General features: G+C 42.3%; 1 protein-coding gene across 3 annotated transcripts in view; it reads left to right on the top strand.

Moving 5' to 3' along the window:
- DHRS3 (dehydrogenase/reductase 3) overlaps positions 1-20,924 on the top strand; it is a 32,575-nt gene extending 11,651 nt beyond the window's left edge. For all 3 annotated transcript variants that reach the window (XM_064470568.1, XM_064470570.1, XM_064470569.1), the window contains exons 2-6: positions 12,785-12,928; positions 13,224-13,343; positions 14,082-14,320; positions 15,353-15,478; positions 16,702-20,924. In XM_064470568.1, the coding sequence (XP_064326638.1) occupies positions 12,785-12,928; positions 13,224-13,343; positions 14,082-14,320; positions 15,353-15,478; positions 16,702-16,786 (714 nt within the window). In that variant the 3' untranslated portion in view covers positions 16,787-20,924. The remainder of the gene's footprint in view (positions 1-12,784; positions 12,929-13,223; positions 13,344-14,081; positions 14,321-15,352; positions 15,479-16,701) is intronic.
- The last annotated feature ends 1,600 nt before the right edge of the window (positions 20,925-22,524 follow it).

Here is a 22,524-nt window from a genome sequence, read left to right as displayed (position 1 = left end):
AGTGTTCCTTCCCTTGGTCAGCACAGATTATCAGCTTGCACCGGTTGTATCGATAGATAGCGTTTGTGTTTTAGGTATGTCCTCTTTCCCAGTAAGCCCTGGACTGAAAGTGCCGGCTAAGTTTCTGTGAGTGCTGACTTGTATCAGAAAGCGAAAACTTCAGACACTGAACAAAATCTTATTTCAGTGTTTCTTAAAAGCTTCACTGTGCAGCAGATGTGTCCTGTAGCTGGGCCTACGTTAAGAAATCAGGAGCTACCACTCAAGAAAAGCATGCTATTTTAAGTAATTATAAGTGTTTTTCCATTCTTTCTGTTCTGTTTGCACTTTGAATCACTGGGTCCACCCAAGTTACATTTTGAAGGTTTTCTTCATATCTGAGGAGTTGGACAAACTTGCGCCACTGTAACTGAAAGCAGACATTGTTAGATAATCTTTTAACTCTGGGTGCTGGACCTTAAGAAAAACCTCAGATATACTAGACTTAAAATAAATTAATGGGAGTGGAAGATGTTGTTGTAAAGGCACTGCGCAATTCACCTTTCCGTGCCCTTGAAGAGAGTGGATCAGCAAAAACAGCAAACAATCAGGTATTTTCTACATGAAGATTAAATTAGCGTTTGTCTTAGATCTGTCATTTTAATCTCCTTGCTTGTAAACAGAGACACCTCGTCTGTAGAATCAGTGCATTTGCTGGGCGAGACTTGGCTGTGGTAGTTTGGAGAGGGAATGGGAAATCCTGACATCCACTTTCAGCCGCTTAGTTTTATGTTGACTACAAATTCAAATTCCCTGTGCCCTACCTCCTAAAAAAAACCAGAGCAGTAAGGACAAAACTCAGTTACTGCCTTAAAGAGGAGAGGTCATGCTTCCAAGTAGAATATTAAAGACATCCAGCTGGTACAAATACTTCTTTCCCAAAGTGGTAATAGAACAGGGCTGGCTCTGACCACAGCGAGCTGTCAGAAATGATGTAAGAACATTTCCAAGACTCTTGGGAAACACGGCAGCCCTGTCGCACCAAACCGAGCTGTTTGATTTTGGGTTTTGGGATACGCTGATTGTGCAATGTTGTGGAGTGTTCTTTGTGTTGCTTGTTGTTTGATTTTAACCCAGGCCCCTTAGAGACTATTGTCTATGTTGTGTTTATGTTTGAATGTGTGCTTTATGGAAGCAAGAGGTTTGCCTCCTTAAAAGCAAAACGTTTAGCCATCAAAGGGGTTTTTCGGGTTTCATTTCCCTAGCTAATGATGTGCAACTGTTGCAGGTTGCTCAACGACACCTTCTGCACTGTAAGGACATGTGTGTACGTATGCACACGTGTGTGTACGTGTGGGGGTAAGCGTGTGTGCTAGTGATCTGGCACCTTGCATCTCCTTTACAGCCCCGAGTTCATCAGTGGGTCAGCCAGCTCCTAATGACATCATTACACTTGTTTACTGCTCCCACAGAGGAAGTGCTACGCTGATGGGTTTGACCACTGTCATTATCTTATTTCACCCAGCATTTTTGCAAAATCAGAAATTTAGAAAAGCATCTTACTTCTATGAAGTGATTTGAGTTTCTCTGAGTTAAAAGAGAAAATAAAAGATTGAAAATTCCTAACCACTGAAACAGTATTTCACGTTGTTGTTGAAATTGTTAGTTCAGTAATCAGAACGCTAGTTATAGATTGAAAAAAGATCCATCTCAAAGGGAGTCACTATAATTGGGATGAACTATTCTACAGTACCTGAAGTCAGAATGGCTTCTTTAGCCACTGAAATCAGTGAAAAGTTAAAATACTTTTGGTTTGCTGTTGAGCCACAGATTTAGGCCAAGTTACATTATTTGTATCAGGATTTGGCCTTCTGAGTGCAATTTCAATGATGACAAAACATGAGAGGTTCCCCACTGATGCGCATGGAGATTGCTGTCGGCCAGCACGCCTGCAAGTCATTTCAGTTAGTACAATTATTTTAGTCTGTTTGTGTGCCTATAAATATTTCGCCGTGGAAGTAAAGATTGTTCTACAGTGAATGTGAGTCAATGAAAAATAGGCCTGGTTTTTAGGGCTGAATTTCACACGCTTCTATGAAGTCATTTACAGATCCCCAACGCTCTGCACTCTACTCGTAGGTAGAAAATCCTTATGGCGTAGAGCTGTGCTTGTTACCAACTCATACGCATTACGGAATTATTGTGCCTCAGCTAAGTCTTAGTGACTGACCAGGTTACTTTATATAGTTTAATTTACTGGAAAGTAAAACTTATCTCGTTCTGTGATAGCTTCATTGATTTTTTTCTGTTCATGTTGAAGTGAATTGACTTCATTTTGCGTTGCAGTAGCCTAAAAAGCACGCCTGTGATAGGCAGTCACACCCAAAGGGTGGTAACTTCCAGGGAGGTGTGACTTCTTAATATGCTGGAGCTTGATTTGTGACTGCCTGACCAGCCCCTCTAGTTTAAATAAGTATAATCTTAGCAGGATCTGATTAGAACTGCTTTCATTGTTCCTGGATAAAAGCAATGATCATAAGTTTTGTTTCTACTTTTAGATATAATTTTATTTAAGTAGAGCTGTGGTGGTTTTCCCATTTTTAGAAGCAGGGTAGCTACTTCATCTTAACAGTGAAAAAATTGGTATAATCAGTGAAAAATCCTTTTTAGCCACGCTGTACCCCTTGGGGGATGCATGCTCTGAGAGCTTACAGTCCTCTCATAGGCTGAGAGAGTTAAATGTGTCCTAAAAACTGTCATTTGTACAACAGATGAATAGATTTTAGAAATTCTGCCCTGTCGCATAGCAACAGCCACCATTAAAAAATTACATTTTGACATCTACATAAAAAGATAGGAAATATGTTAAGCATTTAAATATTGAAGCTTTCTTCTAAGCAGTATCATTTCTTTGACTAGAATAGTTACAAGAAAAGCTCCTTTTGATGGCTTTTACATGAATTTAAAGTGGTAGCAATTCTCTTTTTCTGGAGGCAAAGAAAGGGGACTTGTAGGGGAGCTTGTCTGGAGCTGTTGCAAGCATTCAGTTTATATATGAGTTTCATGCAGGCTATTTTAACTCCCAGTACTTCTCCAGTAGCCTCATGGGAGAAATTATTTTTTCAGTGAAGATCTGCATAATATTATGCACATGGATGATCTGGAGCACATTTTAGGTCTTTCTGGAGGGTAGTTTATAATGACAGCATTAGAAACATTATTCATCCTTAGGTTTCCACGTCTGTTTTTGTTACAAGCCTTCTTCCACTTTAACAAATTTAAACATGTCCCCTAGTCTTCCTTTTCTGTGTTGTTCCTACAAGAGCTGGGGTTGTCTGCTTGCCTGTGTCGTCTTCTGGCTTGTAACCGTTCCTTGTGGCTTTCCTCATTCATCAGAGCTGCTGCTAAATTTACCATTTTGTCCGCTGCGGATGTGACAGTAGAGCAAAATGCAAAGTCCCCTTGACTGGTAGCAGGACTACAGCGATGTATCACAGATCTATGTAAAAATGTGGAATAAGCTTGGCTCCGGTTGACACAGCAGTGGGCATACATTGCTGCCAAAGTTCACAACCGGTCCAGCATCAGAAGGCTAATTGTTAACTGTTGAGTACAGCGTCTGATTGATAAAATTGTATATATTATTTTTTATATAGCTTGTAGTGGAATTGTATATATCCCCCAAACAAGTGAAGTGCTGACGAAATACATAAAATTATTTAGTTTAAAGCAAAACTGAAGGTCTTTGGAATTAAAGCTGACAATATTTTACTCTAAACTGGAAATCCAGCATAACTGATCCTTTTGTCAGCTCTGCAGGGGACTAGCCCTAGGAGTCCTGGAGTGCAAGACTTTGAGGAGTCTCAAAGGTGGTGGTGCAGTGGCCAGCCTTCTCCACTAGGCGTTAAAACTGCGCAGCATTTCAAGATTAGGAAATCAGTTACAGAAATCATCTCATAAACATAAAGGCAAACTCTAAAAAATAATCCAGTTCTATGGTCACACAGTTTGTAGCTCTTCAATTCTTCTGTTCCATAAATTTATGTTAGGTCTGATTTTTCAAAAGTTTTTTAGTTAAGAAGTTGCTGACTTTTCAGTTCACTGTTGGTTGAACCAGGCAATTTTATGAGTTACTTTCCCTCAGTCAGGTGATGGAAATAATAGTGTTGGATCCAGGTTATTAATTTCACGTGTTCCTTACTACTGATCGATGGGTCGAGGTCAATTGTGTGAGGTTTAACAAGGCCCAGTGCTGGGTCCTGCCCTTGGGTCACCCCAACCCCAGGCAGCGCCCCAGGCCTGGGGCAGAGGGGCTGGGAAGTGCCCGGCGGAGAAGGCCCTGGGGGTGCTGGCTGACAGCCGGCTGGGCATGAGCCAGCAGTGCCCGGGTGGCCAAGGAGGCCACCAGCCCCCGGGCTTGTGTCAGCACTGCTGTGGCCAGCAGGAGCCGGGCAGGGATGGGGACCCTGTGCTGGGCCCTGGGGAGGCCCCACCTCGAGTGCTGGGCTCAGGTTTGGGCCCCTCGGGACAAGAAGGGCCTGGAGGGGCTGGAGCGTGTCCAGAGAAGGGCAGCGGGGCTGGGGCAGGGTCTGGAGCACAAGTGTGCTGGGGGGCGGCTGAGGGGGCTGGGGGGGTTTAGCCTGGAGAAGGGGGGGCTGAGGGGAGCCCTCCTCGCTCTCTGCAGCTGCCTGAGAGGGGCTGGAGTGAGGGGGGGGTCGGTCTCTTCTCCCAAGTCACCAGCGACAGGACGAGAGGGAACGGCCTCAGGCTGCGTCAGGGGAGGTTTAGGTTGGATATTGGGAAAATGCCTTCCCTGCCAGAGCGGTCAGGCCCTGGCACAGGCTGCCCAGAGAGGGGGGGGAGTCACCGTCCCTGGGGGTGCTCAGAAGCGTGCAGAGGTGTCACCTGGGGACGTGGTTTAGGAGGCCTGGGGGTGTTGGGTTGGGGGTTGGACTTGATGGTCTTAGAGGTCTCTTCCAACGTTCATGATTCTGTGATTCTACTCCTAAGATTTCCCTGTAATCTAAACTTTTGTTTGTTTTTAGCTTTACAAAAATTCTCTTACCATTCAGTGTCAACATAACGCTTTGTCACAGTAAATGTTTAACTATAGTACATTAAACCTGCCACACGTTAAGAACCTTTTACCCTGAGAGGTATATGCAATAAGTAAAAACACAAATGCAGCATTTTGGAAGGAAAATGTGCAAACAGCAAACCTGCAACTATGTTGAAATGCCCTGTTGGGCCAGGGCATATTTGTCAAGCAGATCCAGTAATTTTTTTTTTCCTTTGAAATGTTATTTACTGGCTTTCTATGCCTTCATCCTGTCTGCTGTGCTTGCAGTGCAAAAGGGCTTTCCGCACCTGCATATTTACCCTCCCCACAATTTCCTGAGATCTCTGTGGACATTTTTATATGAACCTGGATTACAGGGATGGCATGCCAAGCAAATGGAGGCGGCAGCACTCTAGTTATTTTTACAGGATGGAGTATTATATTTCTGTTGGTAGATATCTTCAAAGCCTTACCTCTACCTCAAATACACAACTTTAAAAAACTTATCCCTCTCCCCACCCCCCAGATATGCCACTTCTTTCTGCTTTGCAGCCAGAGCATTTTATTGCTGGATATTTCTTTGTGTGCTTTGGTTCCCTGGAGCAGAGGCCGGTTCTAACACATGGTGTGGCAGACATTCACGATTAAAAATCTGTCGTTTTTTACCCCACAAACGCTTCCATGAACCTTTGCAGGGTGACAGCTTGTGGCCACTTGGTGCTTTTGTTGGAACGTGCACTCCATTTGACCCTGTCCCAGCGTTAATAGGATTGTAAAGGCTGACTCCTGCATGACCTCTTCTTGCAAACAACCCTAACCCTTCCCCTTCCTCAACTGTTCTGTACAACAGAGCTGCAAAGTGTTGCTCCCAAGGCAGTCTGGAGTCGCAGTTCATGTTGCAGACGAAAGCAATTGGAAAAACCACTGGAAAAAAGTCAGCATGGGGCCACCTGTCCTTAAATAGTCCTGACTGTGAGAACAGTAGGCATTTGTTCACGTCTTTAGAGGGAGCTGGTCTTAAATGTCTGTATGCAGACAGAAAATTACAGATTTTCTTTCCAAGGAGGGCCTCTATTGAAAGGAGATGGGTGTTTACATACTTCTCTATAGCTTTTTAAGTGCTGTTTTGTTTTCTTCAGAGAAGAAGAAAAGGGTGACTGGGGTACAATTGGAACTGACGGTGGTTTAGATGAATAATGTTAATCCCATTGAGTGCTAAATCAACACATAAAGTAATAAAAGTTCTGACTCTAGTCTAAAGGAATTGGAATTCACTCTCTTAGTCTCCTTCTGAAGTCTCTTTAGACCTAACTTTTAATCTCATTGCTGTATGTTACTCCTGGCCTTACCCAGTTTATAATAAAGTCTGTGTTTTGTGTTTACCATGCTGGCAGGATTAAATTTAAATTAGGTTTTATAGTCTAATGTCTTTACAACGTCTAAATGCTAGTCTAGAAAAGCTTGTGTGTAAAATAGGTAAATGGGTTTACTCTCCTGATTTCCCCATGCTTACCTATAATCTTTCTTATACCCATCCCTCGCAGCTTTGATATTCACTTTCCACTGTGGGAACTGAAGAAATTTTGCCACTGGCCTGCTTTGTTTGCTTACTTTTATACAAGTGTCGCTAAGGGGCTGGGTTAAGTATTTTGACCTACTTCAGGCATCAAAAGGTTCTTTTTTCCCTTCTAAAGCAAAGATTGGCTTTTCACACTGAACGGCCACACCTTTCACTCCTCCAGTAATCTGTCTTTAGCATGCCTCCCCCATGAAGAACTCCTGAAAGAACTTGTCTGACTTTGCCCTGGGGGCAAGAGAGGGGAAGGGGTGGAGGAGAAAACCCTTATGCCATTGACAAAGCAAAATACATGAGAACTTTGGAGGCTGTGGGATTTAGCCTCCTGTTCTCATGATATGCAAAACTCTGCCAGGATTATGGGATACACTGGAATGCATTTCTTCGGAGGACCAACTGTGAGTTAGTACTGCTAGGCTTTGTAAATATACGGGGATAAGACTGACATACTTCAGTGGATTATCTACACTTTGTACTTCCTAAAAGTATGCAGGAACTCTCAGTGTTGGGTGCAGAAAGGCTTTCCCTGTTTGAACAAAGGTAGCAGTCTGCGCAATTGCAGATACCGGCTCAAACTGAGCAACTGTTGTTTCACTGGACTCAGAAGGAGGTTGAAAGGGGGAATGAAATGTGTTGACCTACCAACTACTTCCTATCTTTGCTGGTCTGTGGCGAGGAGTTGTGCGATAATGACATCAGGCAGGAAGGGCACATCCCTGCCTCTGCGCAACCCTTCAATCTTTCAGTGTCTTCAAACTGATATCTAGAATTGCTTCATGAATTGTAAAATGCAGAATATTTTTGAACGGAAGTTATATCTGCTAATCACCATGCACATTGTTGTGTTGGAAAAGACTAAACATGAGCAATTCTGTACTAAAATACTACCCAGATAATCCAAGGGTTTACATCTCAACAATCCTTGACAAGGAATGTCAAGAAATGGCACATGTTCAGTCTCAGAAATGCTCTTGTGGGACACCTTTCAAAGGCTGGTCTAGTTCACTGGAGGGATAAAGTCTAGCACAGCAGGTTTGCTGAAGATACAGTGTCAAATTAATTGACGGTGTAAAAGGGCAACATACCTTTGCTGCTGTTCTTGAATTGTGCTAGCAATAAAATCGGACCAAGCAAGTTAAATAGCCTTGTAAACGATGTAAAATTAGCTCTAACCTCATCACCTGCACCAATAATATACTTAAGACACTGCAAGCATAGATCATGCGTGCATATTGTGGTTGACAGCAACTTCAATCTAGACCAGTTTATATAAATTAGTGGCTTTATCTGATTGTGTGGCGGTCAAAAGCCTAACTCTTACATGCTTGTGTTACAGTGAAAATCGGGATTTAAACTTGCAGTCAGGTTTGGGGCTTTTGGCAAGTAGCCAGCGCAGGCCTCTATTAGAAAGTCTTGCCTTAGTATGACAGCAGCTAAAACCTTCCTTCTGACTCCCCTCCGACCTCAGGGCATGTCTCATTAGCAGATTAAGTCCAGAGTTAAACGAGTCCTCTGGGAGCAGAGGATGCAGCGTCTACTGAGCCTGCCACTCTAGCTGAAATGATTTTCCTAAGGCCAGATAAGGAGTTCTGTGATTTGCCAGAGCAAAGATGTAGAGATAAGGTTTGTTTTGCAAAACCTGCCAGTGACTAAATCCTGGGAAAATCTGCACTAAGCTGTGATGTCACAGCCCTTACCTACTTTCAAGTTAATTAAGAGGAGGGCGTGTTAAGTTCCTCTGTCATCATAAATCTATTCTTTCCTCTGTCCAATGGTAGGAAGGCTCCTACCCTGCTGCGGCCTGGGCTCTCATCGCCTCTCGCTAGCAGCCTGGAGCATAAGCGATTGCTTTAACATTCCACCTGCCTCCCTGACTGCCAACCACTGGGGTCACCCAGAGGTAAGCACAGGGCAGGAAGCCTCCAGGAGCGGGCCTGCCACAGCGGGGATTAACCGCCTCGCTGGGCTCTTGCCCTCGCCAATTTTCTGGTCAGTAACTTTTTGAAAGGAGAGCGTGTCTAGTGCGGTAGGGAGGGGCTGGCAGGAGAGGATGAAGAGAGATGAAGAGGGAGAAGGAATAGTGGCTGGATTCCTTCCAGGACGGAAAACTGTCTGTCCAAGAACTCTTCCAAAACACAAATTAAATATTCCTCTATCCACCATTAAATTAGCGTGAATGGGTGGCTGTGCAACATCCTGACAAGCTGTGTAATAAGGAACGCCGTGTCTCTTTTCTCCTTTATTCCTCTGCATTTTCCTCTGTCCCAGACAGGAACTTCTGTGTCTGTAAGAGTCATTCTCTCCAGGACTTAGCCTCCAGTTGGGACACACTTATTGCCAATTTAGAATTAAACTTAAAAAGGAAAGGGGACACAGACCAGACTCAGAGACCCATGTCTACATTCTGAAAATTGTGCTTCCTAGTAAAATGGACCGTTTCCCAAATTGCAGGTCTAGGCTCTGTACAAATGCAGAGCCCTCAAATCCTAACTAGGGCAGGATAAAGCTAAATGATGCCTTTCTTGATGTTGACTGAGCAAATATAGAGTTCCTTACCGGCTTGCTTGCATGTAAAGGGAAGTGAAGTGCAAACTGCGCCACTGTAGGCTAAGTGGAGCTCAGCAAAGCACAGGCCCAGGCCTACCATCACTCATCAGTTTAACAGTGAGCACAAGTTTTCTTCAGGAGCATTGAAAACACGCACAATTATCCCTGACTCTTGAACTGCCTAGTTGAATGGTTAAGTGAGAATGTTACAAATAACACCACTCTATGAGTGCCAAACAGCAAACTGTCAAGTTGCAGATTCTGCAGAAGGAGGTGAGTTCAGGAGGGCAGAAGACTGATGAGTGGGCTTGTAGAAATCTCAGGAGGCAATAGTAGAGTAAGGACCTAGAAAAACCTTAATGAAACAGCTGCAAGCAAGAAAAGGAGAGAAGTATTGCCTACACAGAAACACTAAGCCAAAGCCCTCTGTAAAGCCGACTGCAGGAGCAACAGAAGGCTCAACTCTGAGGCTAATGCAGCAACTGCCTTGTTTCTCTGTAAGATCTGATATCCTAGGAGGCCAGAGGGAAGCCCATGCCAATTTAATTTGGCCAGATGTAAGAGAGGAATTGAAAGTCTTGTATGATCTTGTAGGAGCAGTCAAGCTTGAATTTGGACCAAAAGCATGCTGTACTGAGTTTTGAGTTTTATCCATCTGTAAAAAGTAGCAGAAATCATGGCAGGAAACCTTACTTCCAACTGTGTTGTTAGGGAACTTTCACCCCTCACGAAAGAATGGTCTTTTATTTACTGCTTTTCTCTTACGCAGGCTGAAGGCTTCACCTGAGTGTGAACAGTCTCAAGGACACAAAAACTTCCCATGGAAAAAAAATCAGTACTGAAGTTAATGCTGTCAGCAGGATAACCAGCAAATTCTGTCTTCCCCAGATGGCCCACATTTTATGGGGTCACCTTGCAAGACTTGCCTGTAGGATATTAAGGGTCCCAAAGTAACTGTTGGGGCATAAAAAATGTTATGTCCAAGAGTTGCATCACAGACAGATGTTCCTTTGACAGGTCGTCCTTTGCTTAACTATTCTTCCATGTATATTTCTTGCCGTTCAATGCAGCAGTGGCAACTCTGGGGACTAGGAGGCTGTGTGGATGTTTGAAACAGATTAAAGTGAAGAGTCAGTGATCTACTTTTTATTGTGCAATAGCAGTGTGAAACCCTAGAGTGCTAGGTATGTGAGGTCCGGTTCTTGCCCTACTCCCCTTGTGTGACACCTTATTTCTCTTTCTCTCCTCTTCCTCTCCTTCCTTCCATCAGTCCTCAACTCGTCAGTTAATTTTTTACTGTCTGCATTTGACGGATCCAATCCTGCTAAGAGGTTGAAGTTCGCACAGATGCAAACTCGGTAGGCATCAAACTTGATGCTTACGGTTGGCATTTGGTAGTTTTTTTCTCCCCTTTCCACAGAGATGTAGGTTGTGAAAGAGAGAGCAAGGAAGTGTGTATGCTTCTGGTTGAACAGTATTTTGTAAATATTTCCTGAAAGCTTGTGAAATTTCTCACATGTTCTCGATTTCCCTTCAAGTCTGCAGAGTAGGCATAAGAAATATCACCCAGTCTAGCTCTGAGTTCAGAAGCGAGTAAATAGCCATCAGTTTTTCAAGCTTTGTGTAGATGCCAAAGCCTGATGGCCAAGGGTGATATGCTGAGACTTTGGAAGACAGGACAATGCAGAAGGCACATTTTTAGCCGTATGCTTTCTTATAGTTTTTAAGTCCAGTCACAGCTTTTTCCTTGAAAATTACTTCCCCTGAGATAAGATTTCCCATTAAATGGCTCTGGCATATTTATACATGCTTTGAAGTTTCTGGTTAACCAACTTGTTAGTCCTCTGGTGATTTTGAGAATATAAGTCTACCAGTCTGTGCGTGTTTGTGTTCACAGATGTGCCAATGATCTATAAATGGGATTAATTGGAAGTTTAACTCATTTAGGAAATGGTCCTTCTGCATTTTAGCCTTGCCTAGTCATACTGGAAGAGCTCTTCGACCCTGCCAGAGATTAGTTTTAGTACTGCTTGTGAAATAAGCTTAACTAGTCCTCAAAAATAAGCACATTAAAGCTCTCTGCAAGAGATTTGTTGTGGGGAGGGAATACTGCAGGTCCTAAATTTATGTTTATCTTGCTTTTACTAAGTTAATTGAGTGATATAATTTAGACTTTTTTTCTTGTACTTTCAACTTCTGGAAAACTCAAAGATTATTAAATCTTTGAAGTTTTAAGCATGCTCATTTTTAACCGTTAAAAAGATGAATACACCAGTCAGATTCATGCTCAATCACACAGTGGTATGGGAAGCAACTGTAACCCTGGATCACAGGTGATAAGGCCACTGCGTGGAAATAGCACTGTTCCGAGGGCAGCAAAGCGTTTATTTTATAGTACTAAATAGTAATTCTGCATTATCAGTGCTCACAATTGCAATTGTGAGCCATAGTACCTTTTCTTCTGTCCCTTTTGGATCTTGCTGTTTGACTCACAGAGCAGTCAGCTGATTTCAGTAACATCCTCCATTCAGTAATTTATTTTTTTCAGAATAACAAGTGACTCAACATTCATAACATGATGAATGCTGAGAAGACTTAGTTTGAAGAGCAAAAAGGACAGGTTGATTCATATATAGATGTCTTAGGTAACAGAGAGATGAAGTTATATCCCTTCCAGGAGCCTTAAAAGAAAGATAAAATAAGGTTATATACTAAGAAGAAAATCTGTTTAGCTGTAGATTAATGCTTGAAAGACAGTGGTGGAAGCACCATCTCATACTTGAGACTAATATTGTTGTCTCACTAGGAAAAATGATACTAATAAAGCCCCACAATGAAAGTTAATGAACCTGGCAACTCTTCAAGTTTTTTTCTGACCTCCATGATGATGTAGAAATACAGTTAGGGTCGCATTGGTTATGCCTTCATTATGTATCAAATCCATGCTATCTGATAGTCAGAATTGTTCTTTGTTCAAGAAGTATTGTATCATTTTTACTGGGTTAATGGGAATGGCAAGTGAAATCTTGCATATATTAGTTCCAAAATACATTCATACTTAAAATTTCTCACTTGAAATGTCTGTATTAGGATGAACCTCTTGTTTGAAATGCACCTACGACACCAGCCTGCAAACAGCATTGCAAATAGTTACATATGATATGCTGAAAAAATACGTTTTACTGCAGAGCAGATACTATCTCCAGATGTAGAACAAGAAGCAGATAACAGTAGTAGGAAGGTCTGTGATCTTAGAATAATTTCTCTGTGTGTGTATAGCAAAAGCAGGGATAGATTTGAAACTTAACAATACAGAAGATTTGCAAACTGTTTCATATATTTGTCATGTTAGGCTAAAAATCTAATTTTTTGTGTTAGCTGTTGTGCTGCTTGTAAAGCACCTGTATATAGAGGATCAGCAGTGGGGTACAGCTGCCACCATGATACTCAAGTCCCATCCCCATGTAATAGAAATTCATTGTTAGACTTAAATGAAAGCACAGTGAAATGCAGTGAAAACACATCAAAGATGTTCATCAGATTGTTGAAGTTAGAAGCATGTTTTAATTATTTTAGATTTAAAGCAGAAGCAGTTTGTCTCTAACAAAAGTTTCTTGCTGCAGATCATCCTGTGGGGTCGAACTGAGAGATGCCTGAAGGAGACCACAGAGGAAATCAGGATGATGGGGACAGAATGCCATTATTTCATTTGTGATGTAGGAAATCGAGAGGAGGTCTATCGGCAAGCCAAAGCTGTGCGGGAAAAGGTTAGTGTCTGTGGAAACACTGTTTGTGGGCAGCATTTAGTAACGGCTCATATTTGATGAAGAAAAAGATTGGCAAATTGGGGAAAAAAGAAGGGTGACCTTCCAGATTATGTTGTACGAAGTCTAGCTGCCTGTTCTAAGTGGTCAGAAGGATTACAAGGCCTATAGGCAAGAATGTCAAGAGCTATGAAAATAATAATGTATTTAGGCAATAGCAGATACTCAGGTGTATTGGTGACTACTGATTCGTGAGGAGAGATACTAGTTGTAACAAGTCCTCTGCTTTTTTTTGCAGGTGGGTGACATCACTATCCTGGTGAACAATGCTGCTGTGGTCCATGGTAAGAGCCTGATGGACAGCGATGATGATGCACTGCTCAAGTCACAACATATAAACACCCTGGGACAGTTCTGGGTAAGATCAGCTCTTGTATCACGTGCATTCAGAATTGGGAACAAGCGTGACGGATTACAGCCAGTAGACACTTGGCTGCTACTATGTCTTTCTAAATGATGCTTGGTAAAATCAGTCTGACATGAAAAGGAGACAGAAAAAACAATGTGAGGAGCAAAGGCCAGAGGAAAGAAATCTAAAAAAAATTAATTTTTGCAGGAGTAACACAGTATTTGATGCTCTTGTATCCCCATTCTGTGATTTCCAGTAAAACATTTGATTTCTTTTGAGAAAGCTTGAGCCCACAGAGGATAGTTTTCTGTACAGTGATGTGTATGGAACATCAGAGGAGCATGAGACTGCATTGCTCCAGGAAGGGAGCCAGCGTGAAGCTCATTCCATTTTGAATTAGATAATAGTAATGAAAAAAGAGCTTCTTACGATTTCATCATGTTGTTGATGACTCTATCCTGTACAAGAAGTTCCTAAACATACAAAGCATTCTGTTCATGGCCTTTATCTGAGGGTACTGCTTACTTACGTGCTGGGCAAGATTTTGTTTTATTTCTACACAAACTTTGCCTGTTTAGAATCTTTCAGAAAATGAGAAAGCAACAAGGCACCCTCCCACTCCTTTCCTAGCATAACGGACAGCGCAGTTTGGCTTGTCTCTGCGTCACCTTGGCTTTTTCAGCAACTATTGTTTTTGTTGTATCTCTGCTGAGCAAACCTTTTTTTTTTTTAAACTCTGTTCTTCAGACCACCAAAGCTTTCCTGCCAAGGATGCTGGAGTTGCAGAATGGACACATTGTTTGCCTGAACTCTGTCCTGGCCTTGTCAGCCATCCCCGGTGCCATTGACTACTGCACCTCCAAAGCCTCGTCCTTTGCCTTTATGGAGAGCCTGACCCTGGGGCTGCTGGACTGTCCTGGAGTGAATGCCACAACTGTCCTGCCCTTCCACACGAGCACAGAGATGTTTCAGGGCATGAGAATCAGGTCAGTCCAGGGGAACTAGAATAAAGCATCTCATTTTAAATGAATCACCAGAATACACTCCTAATTAATGCTTCATTTAGTTAAGAGAATTTGATGTCTCATTTGGCTGCCTGGGAACAGAGGGTCACTCTAGGCCACCTGGGACTCATCAGACTGGTTCCCTCAGTTTGCTGGCATATTCCTACAGCCTGCTGGTGCTGAGTGAGACATTTGCTTCTGCAGAGAAGACTGAAAGCTATTTTTCCCTGAGTGTATTTGGGCCATAGGCAGCCACCAGAGAGGGAGGGGAGGCAGTCTGAAAATTGAGGTCATTCAAAAGGAGCAGTCTACAAATTACTTGAGAATGAACAGTACAAATTCCTCCTTTATTTGTTGAAATACTTAATTCCTTCCCACTGAAAGGAATGACAACCACTTACTGAAGTAAGGATATCAGTGCCACCCTTTTATCTCTGTTTAAGAGAACAAGCTAAATTCAAAGACAAATCGCTGACCAAATTAATCTTTTACAATGGACAAAATAACCTATTCATATAGTTTGTGCTCTTTTAGTCAAGAAAATATGCAGTGTCAAGCTATTGCTGGAGCAGGGAAAAGCCTTACGATTGGTGTCAAAAGCAATGGGGGAAAATATTTGTCTTTCACATGTCAAGAATTTGAATCGAGCAAAAAGCAACAGAGAGAAAGATGAAAAACACCAGCACTGAAAGGACAGCATTTTGGTATTGGTTTGCGTAGTTTAAGAAAATCCCTGAATCAAGGATCTGAATACACTCTGCTACTTCTCCCTAAAGGCACCAACATGTACATTCTTAACAGTTTAGCTAACCCAGTAGTACTGGTTGGAACTAGGCTTTCTGCTTTCCAGCTCTCTGGCTGGAACTGGAACTTTCTGCTCCTTCCAGCCTGCTTTGGGGCATGTTTGAATGCCAGTAACCAGTGACAGCTTAGTGAGTAACTTGGACAGTGACATCTTAAAGAAGGCGTTTGGTTAAGAAATAATTATTTTATTTTTTTACTTTATTTATTCAGGTTCCCTAATCTTTTTCCTCCTCTCAAGCCAGAGACAGTGGCTAGGAGGACAGTAGAAGCCGTTCAGATGAATCAAGCCTTCCTGCTCCTTCCTTGGACAATGCATGTTCTTGTCATACTTAAAAGGTAAATATCTCCTTTGCCCAGCACTAGCCTAGTCGGTTAGGCAAGACTGGCTTACAGTCCTCTCTGTCCGTCCACCAAGGCAAACCCCAGTTTGATTGTAACCCAGTATCCAGGATCGGGTGGGTTCATCCCTTCCCATGAAAGGCAGTCATAGAAGCAGAAGGGAAAAAACTTTGAGATTCCTTTTGTAGATGTTTTCCCTGGGTATAAGCCCTTTATGAAACGAGTTTCACTCCCAAAATTTGGATTCCTGAGGTCTGAACGGGTATTTGTATCTAGGAAGTTCATTAACAATTAACATATGCATGTAGTTGATTTGATTGAGTAAGCCACTCTTTGGACTCCAGGCTCTGTATTGTAAAGGCTTTCTGTACAATAAGGTATGTACATTGCAGCTCAATTTAGAGACCATTACTTGTGTTAAAGCAATAAAGCTATTAAAAAGAATATTTTTGTGTATGATTAGGACAGGAATTTTAAAGTCCCTAAGGAAAGAAAGTCCTATCTTCATATCCTGAAACAATTAAAGAGAAAGGACACTTAAAATTATGTTTCCATGAGAATTTGCACTAAAGCCTTTGGAAAACCTGCTTCAGTCAGGAACTGAAACAAGGCCATGAGATTTCTGTGGAAAATAATTAAAATATGGCACTTCAAACAAGAAAAAATAATTAACAGTAAATGCTTTTCTCTGAATGTAAAATTTGGGATACTCTCAAAAGTTCCCAGAAATTCCACACACAGAAAAAGAGCAGTTCTCTTTCTGCTTTATTTTAAGAATTCATCATTTATTCTCCATAACAGTAGCTGTCAGGAAATTAGATCTGTATCCATACCTTATGCCAAGGAAGCCACATGCCTAGCACAAATAGATGGCAAGTTAGCCAGAGAACTCCGTTTCAATCTGTGTATATCAGAGTGCAAGATTGTGCACAATATTTGGGAGGAATAAAGCATGGGAGTATCTTCCAAGTTACGGTTTTTACAGACCTTTTTGGATAAATATTTCTGTAAAGAAAGAGTGACTTGGTATAACTCTTCCCTTTTATGTCTGTTTGCAGCACGATACTGACATGTTTTGTCTCTGCGCTCTCTCTAGCTGATTTCTGAGAATGTGTGTACTTATATATGTGTGTACGTAAACGCATATGAAAACATCCTCTTGTTAGTATAGACTAAGAGATTTGTCTGGTCTGCTTATTTTCTTTCTGCTTCTCCTGCAGCATTCTCCCTCAGGCAGCACTTGAAGAAATCCACAAGTTTTCTGGGAGCTACACCTGCATGAACACTTTTAAAGGACGAACATAGGCTCGATGGTACAAGGACTGTTCTTCAGTGAAACCAACACAAGCATGAAAATCCTGACAAGACTGTGAATCAGCAGTCTTGGCTTTTAGCCTGTTCATGTGACTTGCACTGCTCTGAGGCAACACATTTCTTGCAGGTCATAACCATAGTAACATGACCTTTGCACAGGATTGAATGACTAGACTATGGACCCTTGGAAAGAAAAACAAAAAGTGTGAAATGTTTATATGATGTTTAATTCTTTAGAGTTCAATTGTTAAATCTACTCATAGTTTTAAGATGTAATTTTTGTTTCTAAAGTGTCTGTAGGCTCTCTCAGCTGAGAGGCAGCACATCACACCCCGTACTTCATCCCCTCTCTTCAGAGGAACTGCAATTACAAACTGCTACTGGTTTCATTTCAGCTTTTTGAATGGGGAACTTAAAAAAATACTTTAAAGAACTAAAAGTTATGGACGTTTAGTGGAAGCTTGCTTTCCTTCCCTCACTTCACCTCTGTTGATGAAGCTCTTCCCGGCTCACATCAGGGAAGGAGCTTACTGGTGCAATGTTTTCAGTGTTAAAGGCCGCCCAGGACTTGTGTCTGGGAGGACTGTGCTGGGCCCAGGGAAGCTGTCCTACTTCACCTGGGAAGGCTGGAGGGGAATGCTCAGTCAGAAGAGCAGACAGTTTCAATAGTGGAAGATTCTTTCTCTCACTAAACTCATATATGAAATTTAATTGTCTCTCTGAATATTTTTTTTCCTTTATGATAAAATATATATCTATTTTTAGCATTAATCCCAGATTGCCACGCATGTAGGCAGCATCACATTGAGGATGAACTAAATCTAGAACTAAAACTAGAGCCTGCTTGTACAAACAGACATTCACTGACATAATCCATGCAGAGGAAAATCCGTTGTATCAATCTACACAGTGAAGTAAGTGGAATAGTGCTCTAAAAATAGAAGAGAGTACTGTAGTGCTCATGAAAAGTGAAGCTTGGAAGCACAGTTAGCAAAGACCTGATTAAATGCACGTTGAATTCAACTGGGAATATACCCATTGTGTTTTAGGGGCATTGAATCAGGCACTGATCGGCCAAAAGTGATAAATACTGCTTGGACTGAAATGCCAGAAGCAGCTAGACATTATTTATTTTTGTAATGATATATTCCCTTTGACAGCCTAGTAGGAGCAACACCACATTCCTATGCCAGATGCAGTGTGCAGCGCTAGGCACAGTAACGTAGCTGAAACATACTGGAACACCACTAAAAGAGGAATTAATGTAATTGCAGTACAGGAAAGTTGCAAGCCTAACTGGAGAAACGCCTCGAGGAAGGCCACGTGGTTAAAAGAAAGGGGTGGATTTAGGGCTTCTGACTTGAATTTCGAGCTTTTCCATAGATGTCTTGTGTGACCTGGGGCAAGCTGCATAATTTCAGGTGCACCCTGACCTGCAAAGCAGATATTTCTAGTGTTTCTCTACCTCAAAAGTTGTAAGTCTGACTGCCTAAACGTTTGTCAAAAGCTCAGCAAATTCAGATGGAACGTGCTATAGAAAGGAAACACAGTATTTGTTTGTAAACCAATAGGTTCTATACAAAAAATGTAGAAGCAGAAAAAAAAACATGCCAAAATACAGCATTTCCTAGAAGAGACCTGAGTTACAGCAGAAAAGCTGTGAGCTGCAATTAAGATACTGGTTTGGTTCTGCCATGTAGAATGGAGACCAACTTCTTAGGTGCAATGGTGTGAATGTTAAAATCTGAAGGTCTGAACCTTACTGCACATCAGTAGATACGCCTCGCCTGAGCAGTTCAAGGGGAAGGTCCTGCCAGCAGTGCTATGGGTGCAAGCCCCTGCCCGCATGGGTATTTTGAGGCGCTTTCCTATCTGGGTCAGTGCTTCCCTTCTGAGTGCAGAACATATAAGCTGTAACACTGTGCCAGCTTTGCAAAGGTTCCTTACAATGGAGTTTTGTTTTGAATCCCTAGATGTCTGAGGTTCTCTGGAGAGGATGAAAAGAAACTTTGATCTCTGTGATTTTAATAGATGCTTTCAGCTTTATTTTTTGTGGAATTTTTTGAGAAGAAACACAGTCCATTGAAAACACAAGTTCAGTGAGGGGAGAACCCTTCCAGGATCTGCCAGGAATACTGAAGGTACCAATTTATTGAGGCACTTGGGAAGGCAAAGGCTGATTATATGTACCTCCTCTGATGCACTGTAATCCTTTCTAGTCTCCTGTTCATCACAGTCAGGCATGCCAGGCTTGTAGATGCAAGAGCAAACAGAATTGGTGAAAGACGGCACCCTCCCCTGTCCTGTCCTCCTTAAATTAAATGTTTCTGCTGAGATTCTAGTCATGGATGACCTCCTAATGCAAAAGGGAGGTAAAAACTAGTAAACACATTGAGATTAACACCCTGCTCATCCCCGAATCCTGTCCCTTAGATGAATCTGCTCTTTTCCTGCACTGTATGAAAGACATTCCCTATCTTCAGAGGTTGTCTTACATACCAAGTGCTGTTGATTTCTTTCTAATTAATATAAACAACTCAGAACTTAGCTGAGATTCTTGTCATCTCCCTCCTTTCATACACATACACACAAACTTCCCCCTCTCTTTCCCTCAGGGTCTCTGAGCGGACAGCAGGTCAAATAGCAGTCACAGTGGGGGAGAGGTATGCAGCAAACAGAAAATAATGAGGAAAACATTGACTTTGCTTTGCAGATAGTGAGGAAGAATTGGGTAAGAGAGTTTCTTCTCCTGTGAGTGTTGCAAGATAGAATGCTCTGCATCCCGTGAGCTACTTGCAAATTCGGATGGATACATTTGAAGGCTTTATTTTTTTTTAATAGAAGGCTCCTCTGGAATGCCTGCTGAGGTCTACTGTCCCTTTTCACATAAGGTTGGTATTGGGTAATTTTGAAGTGCTGCAAATGTGGACAAGCTTTGTTGAAGCCTAAGGCCTTCTCAAAGGAATTTCCGCCCTGTGACTTATTTTAATTTTGGTTTTCCCTGCTCTCTCCACTGCCTCCTGCTTTCCACTACACAATTTCCACCCCCCTTCTCTTTTCCTATGTCATTACTGCACTTTTCAATGCCACCATCTTGAAGCCAGATGTCATACAAAGAGTCTGGACTAAATCTAAATCAGGGTATATATTTATTATCCTGCTGGAGGAATCTAGGTGAAGCTGTAGGAGCAGGTCACAGAAGTTTTGTACGAAATCAGCTAAGCCCTTCCAGTTTTACTTGCTCCAATCTATGAAGATGACCCCTTACTATAGTTTATACAGGAGATTGCTGCTGTTTTAAAATTGGAATGACAGAGAAATGTTAGCCATTTTGGGACATCTGTTCTCCTGACATAAGAATACCCTGTTTAAATGGAAGGGATTTAAGTTCCAGGTGTTTTCAGAGGCTGGTGTTTGTACAAAGTAATTTTCAGAATTAGCGAGGCAGGGCAGGGAGAGGAGGAGTCCTTTGTAAGTAGATCTGATTCCTCATGTTTAATATTTGATCTTGTATTTTATTTTTTTATGAGAAAAAAAAAAACTTGCTCCCTCATGCACCCATGATGAACGTTAAAGAGGTCCTTCCAGCTGTATCCCTGCTGATGGCATGTTTTTAGGGAGGATGAAGCAAAGGAGTGAGCCCTGAAAGCGGGAACTCTACTCTACCTACTCATCCATTGTTCTGCTGAGGTTAAGAAGTGACAGGTTCCATCCCTGTAGTTCTAGAACTTCACAGAAGGTGCCTGGGCAAGTGATTCTGATGTTTGCGAAGAGAAACTTGTTGTACTTTTATGTAATGTGTTAATTAGTGTGGGTGGATATGATCAGATCTAGTCCTGCAAGCCTTTCAGACAACTCCCTGAACACTCCCACCTTCAGATATTAACAGACACCACTGCACTTGCCAAATCTCATAAAAGCCCAGTAACAGACTTAATGCAGGCAGAGCATAAGTGGGTGCGTTTATTTCAAAGAGAACACGTTCTTTGTAGCAGACATTAATTTGGCCTAGTGTTTTCCTCTAGCCAAAATGCAACTGTTGAGACAAGAGTGCAGGGTGACCTTGGATCTTCTATTTTGTCTTTATTTGTTCATGTGGCTTTAATAAACTTAATTGGGGTGACAGCCACTTTTTTGACAGCACTTGTTTGTAAGTCTGGGGGTAAAGCAAGATTATGTCAAACGTAATCTTTCGCGTTCTTCACCAAACCACCAACAGCCCAGGGGATCCAAATATTCTGCACAGTCTTTGTAGCTCTCACCTCCCTGGTGCTCAGAACCTTCAGCCTGGCATTGCTTCTCAGCTTGCTGGCGTTTGGAGGCTGAGCGAACCCTGTCAGTCACAAGCAGCAGTTACATTCTCTAGGGAGCAGAATCCTCTTTGTTAGAGTGCTTTTCCGAAGGAGATGTTGAGAGGTGAATAGTGGCAGGCACCTCTTTCAGATTTCAGCAACTATCTTAGAGAAAGACATGAAGAAAACCAGGACTTCACCTTCTCCCTGCTACTCATTCTCTTTTGTCCAGTGTTTCCCACAGGAAGCTGGCAATTCAGTCACTTTTCTGACTCACAAACTGCTCCTCTTCCCACCGCCGTACCTTTCTTCAGTGCTTTCAGGGAGTTGACAGCTTCAACAGCAACAACCCTTGCTGTATTCGTGAGGAGAGTCAGGTCAGCAAGGTAATGTGTTAGAGAGAAGGCAGACTCCGTTTTGGTGAGGCTGAGGGACCCCAGCCTGTACACTACAGACGGAAGACGCAGGATGCAACTTGAATGTTGCCGGTACCATGGAAGGTAGTGAGTTCCCCCTGCTCCTGTCATCTTTTCTTGAAATATAACAGGCTTTTGTTTCTGTAACGGATCCCTCAAGCTGATGCTTTAGCAGAAACACATACTGATCCAGCCTGTGGGGCCTGGATATAGCTGAAAAGAATAAACCGCTGAGGAGAAAATTGATCTCTTCACACCTTCCCAAAGAGTCCAAACTTATTTGTTCCTTCTGCTCACCTTTGCTATGGGCATCATGACATATCAACACAGGGGAAAAAAATCAAGACAAATGTATATGCTGATTTTTCTGCATAAATCTGGAAAAGAACAGTTCCTCTTTAATGAGGGAAGAAAGCACTCCAATTTGAGCTTGAGAGTGACTGAAAAGTACATGAGAACACAAGATAGCGGATAGATGCAGTCTTAGGGGGAGCGTGGTGGCTCTCAACGGACAGAGGCAAGACGCCACCTTATATTCCTGAAGTTCTATAATAATAGAGGCATGTGATTTCCATCCAAATACAAAGCCTATAAAAGCAGCGTGTTGTTATTCCTGCTCATTCCTATGGGTCACCGTGCCCTAAAAAGCAGTCCATTAACTTTGTAGCTTGCTGGCTCGGAACACCCCAATACACCAGTTGCTGTTTGCTGTCTCTTGTTTTGCTGAGGAAGGGAAAGCAACCCATATATGTAAAACCAAGGACGGGTCAGTTTGACTCACCACTCTCTTTTTCCTTGCCAGCTGCTAAGGTCATCTATCATGCGTAGGTATTACAAGGACATGTAGTTGTCTGGCTTGTGTTAGTAATCATGCTGACCTAGTGCTCCTAGGTGTATGTGGTTTTGTTTCCTGGGGTTTAATTATGCAAAAGCATTTTTAAAATTTGAATTTTGTTTATCTGAAGGAGTTGCCTCCATATTGTACAGGCTTTTCACAGACAGGCATCCTAGGCATGAAGTT

This window comes from Phalacrocorax carbo, chromosome 20 (assembly GCF_963921805.1).
Source record: "Phalacrocorax carbo chromosome 20, bPhaCar2.1, whole genome shotgun sequence".
Classification (NCBI taxonomy): Eukaryota; Metazoa; Chordata; class Aves; order Suliformes; family Phalacrocoracidae; genus Phalacrocorax; species Phalacrocorax carbo.
This window is presented reverse-complemented; position numbering and strand designations above follow the sequence as displayed.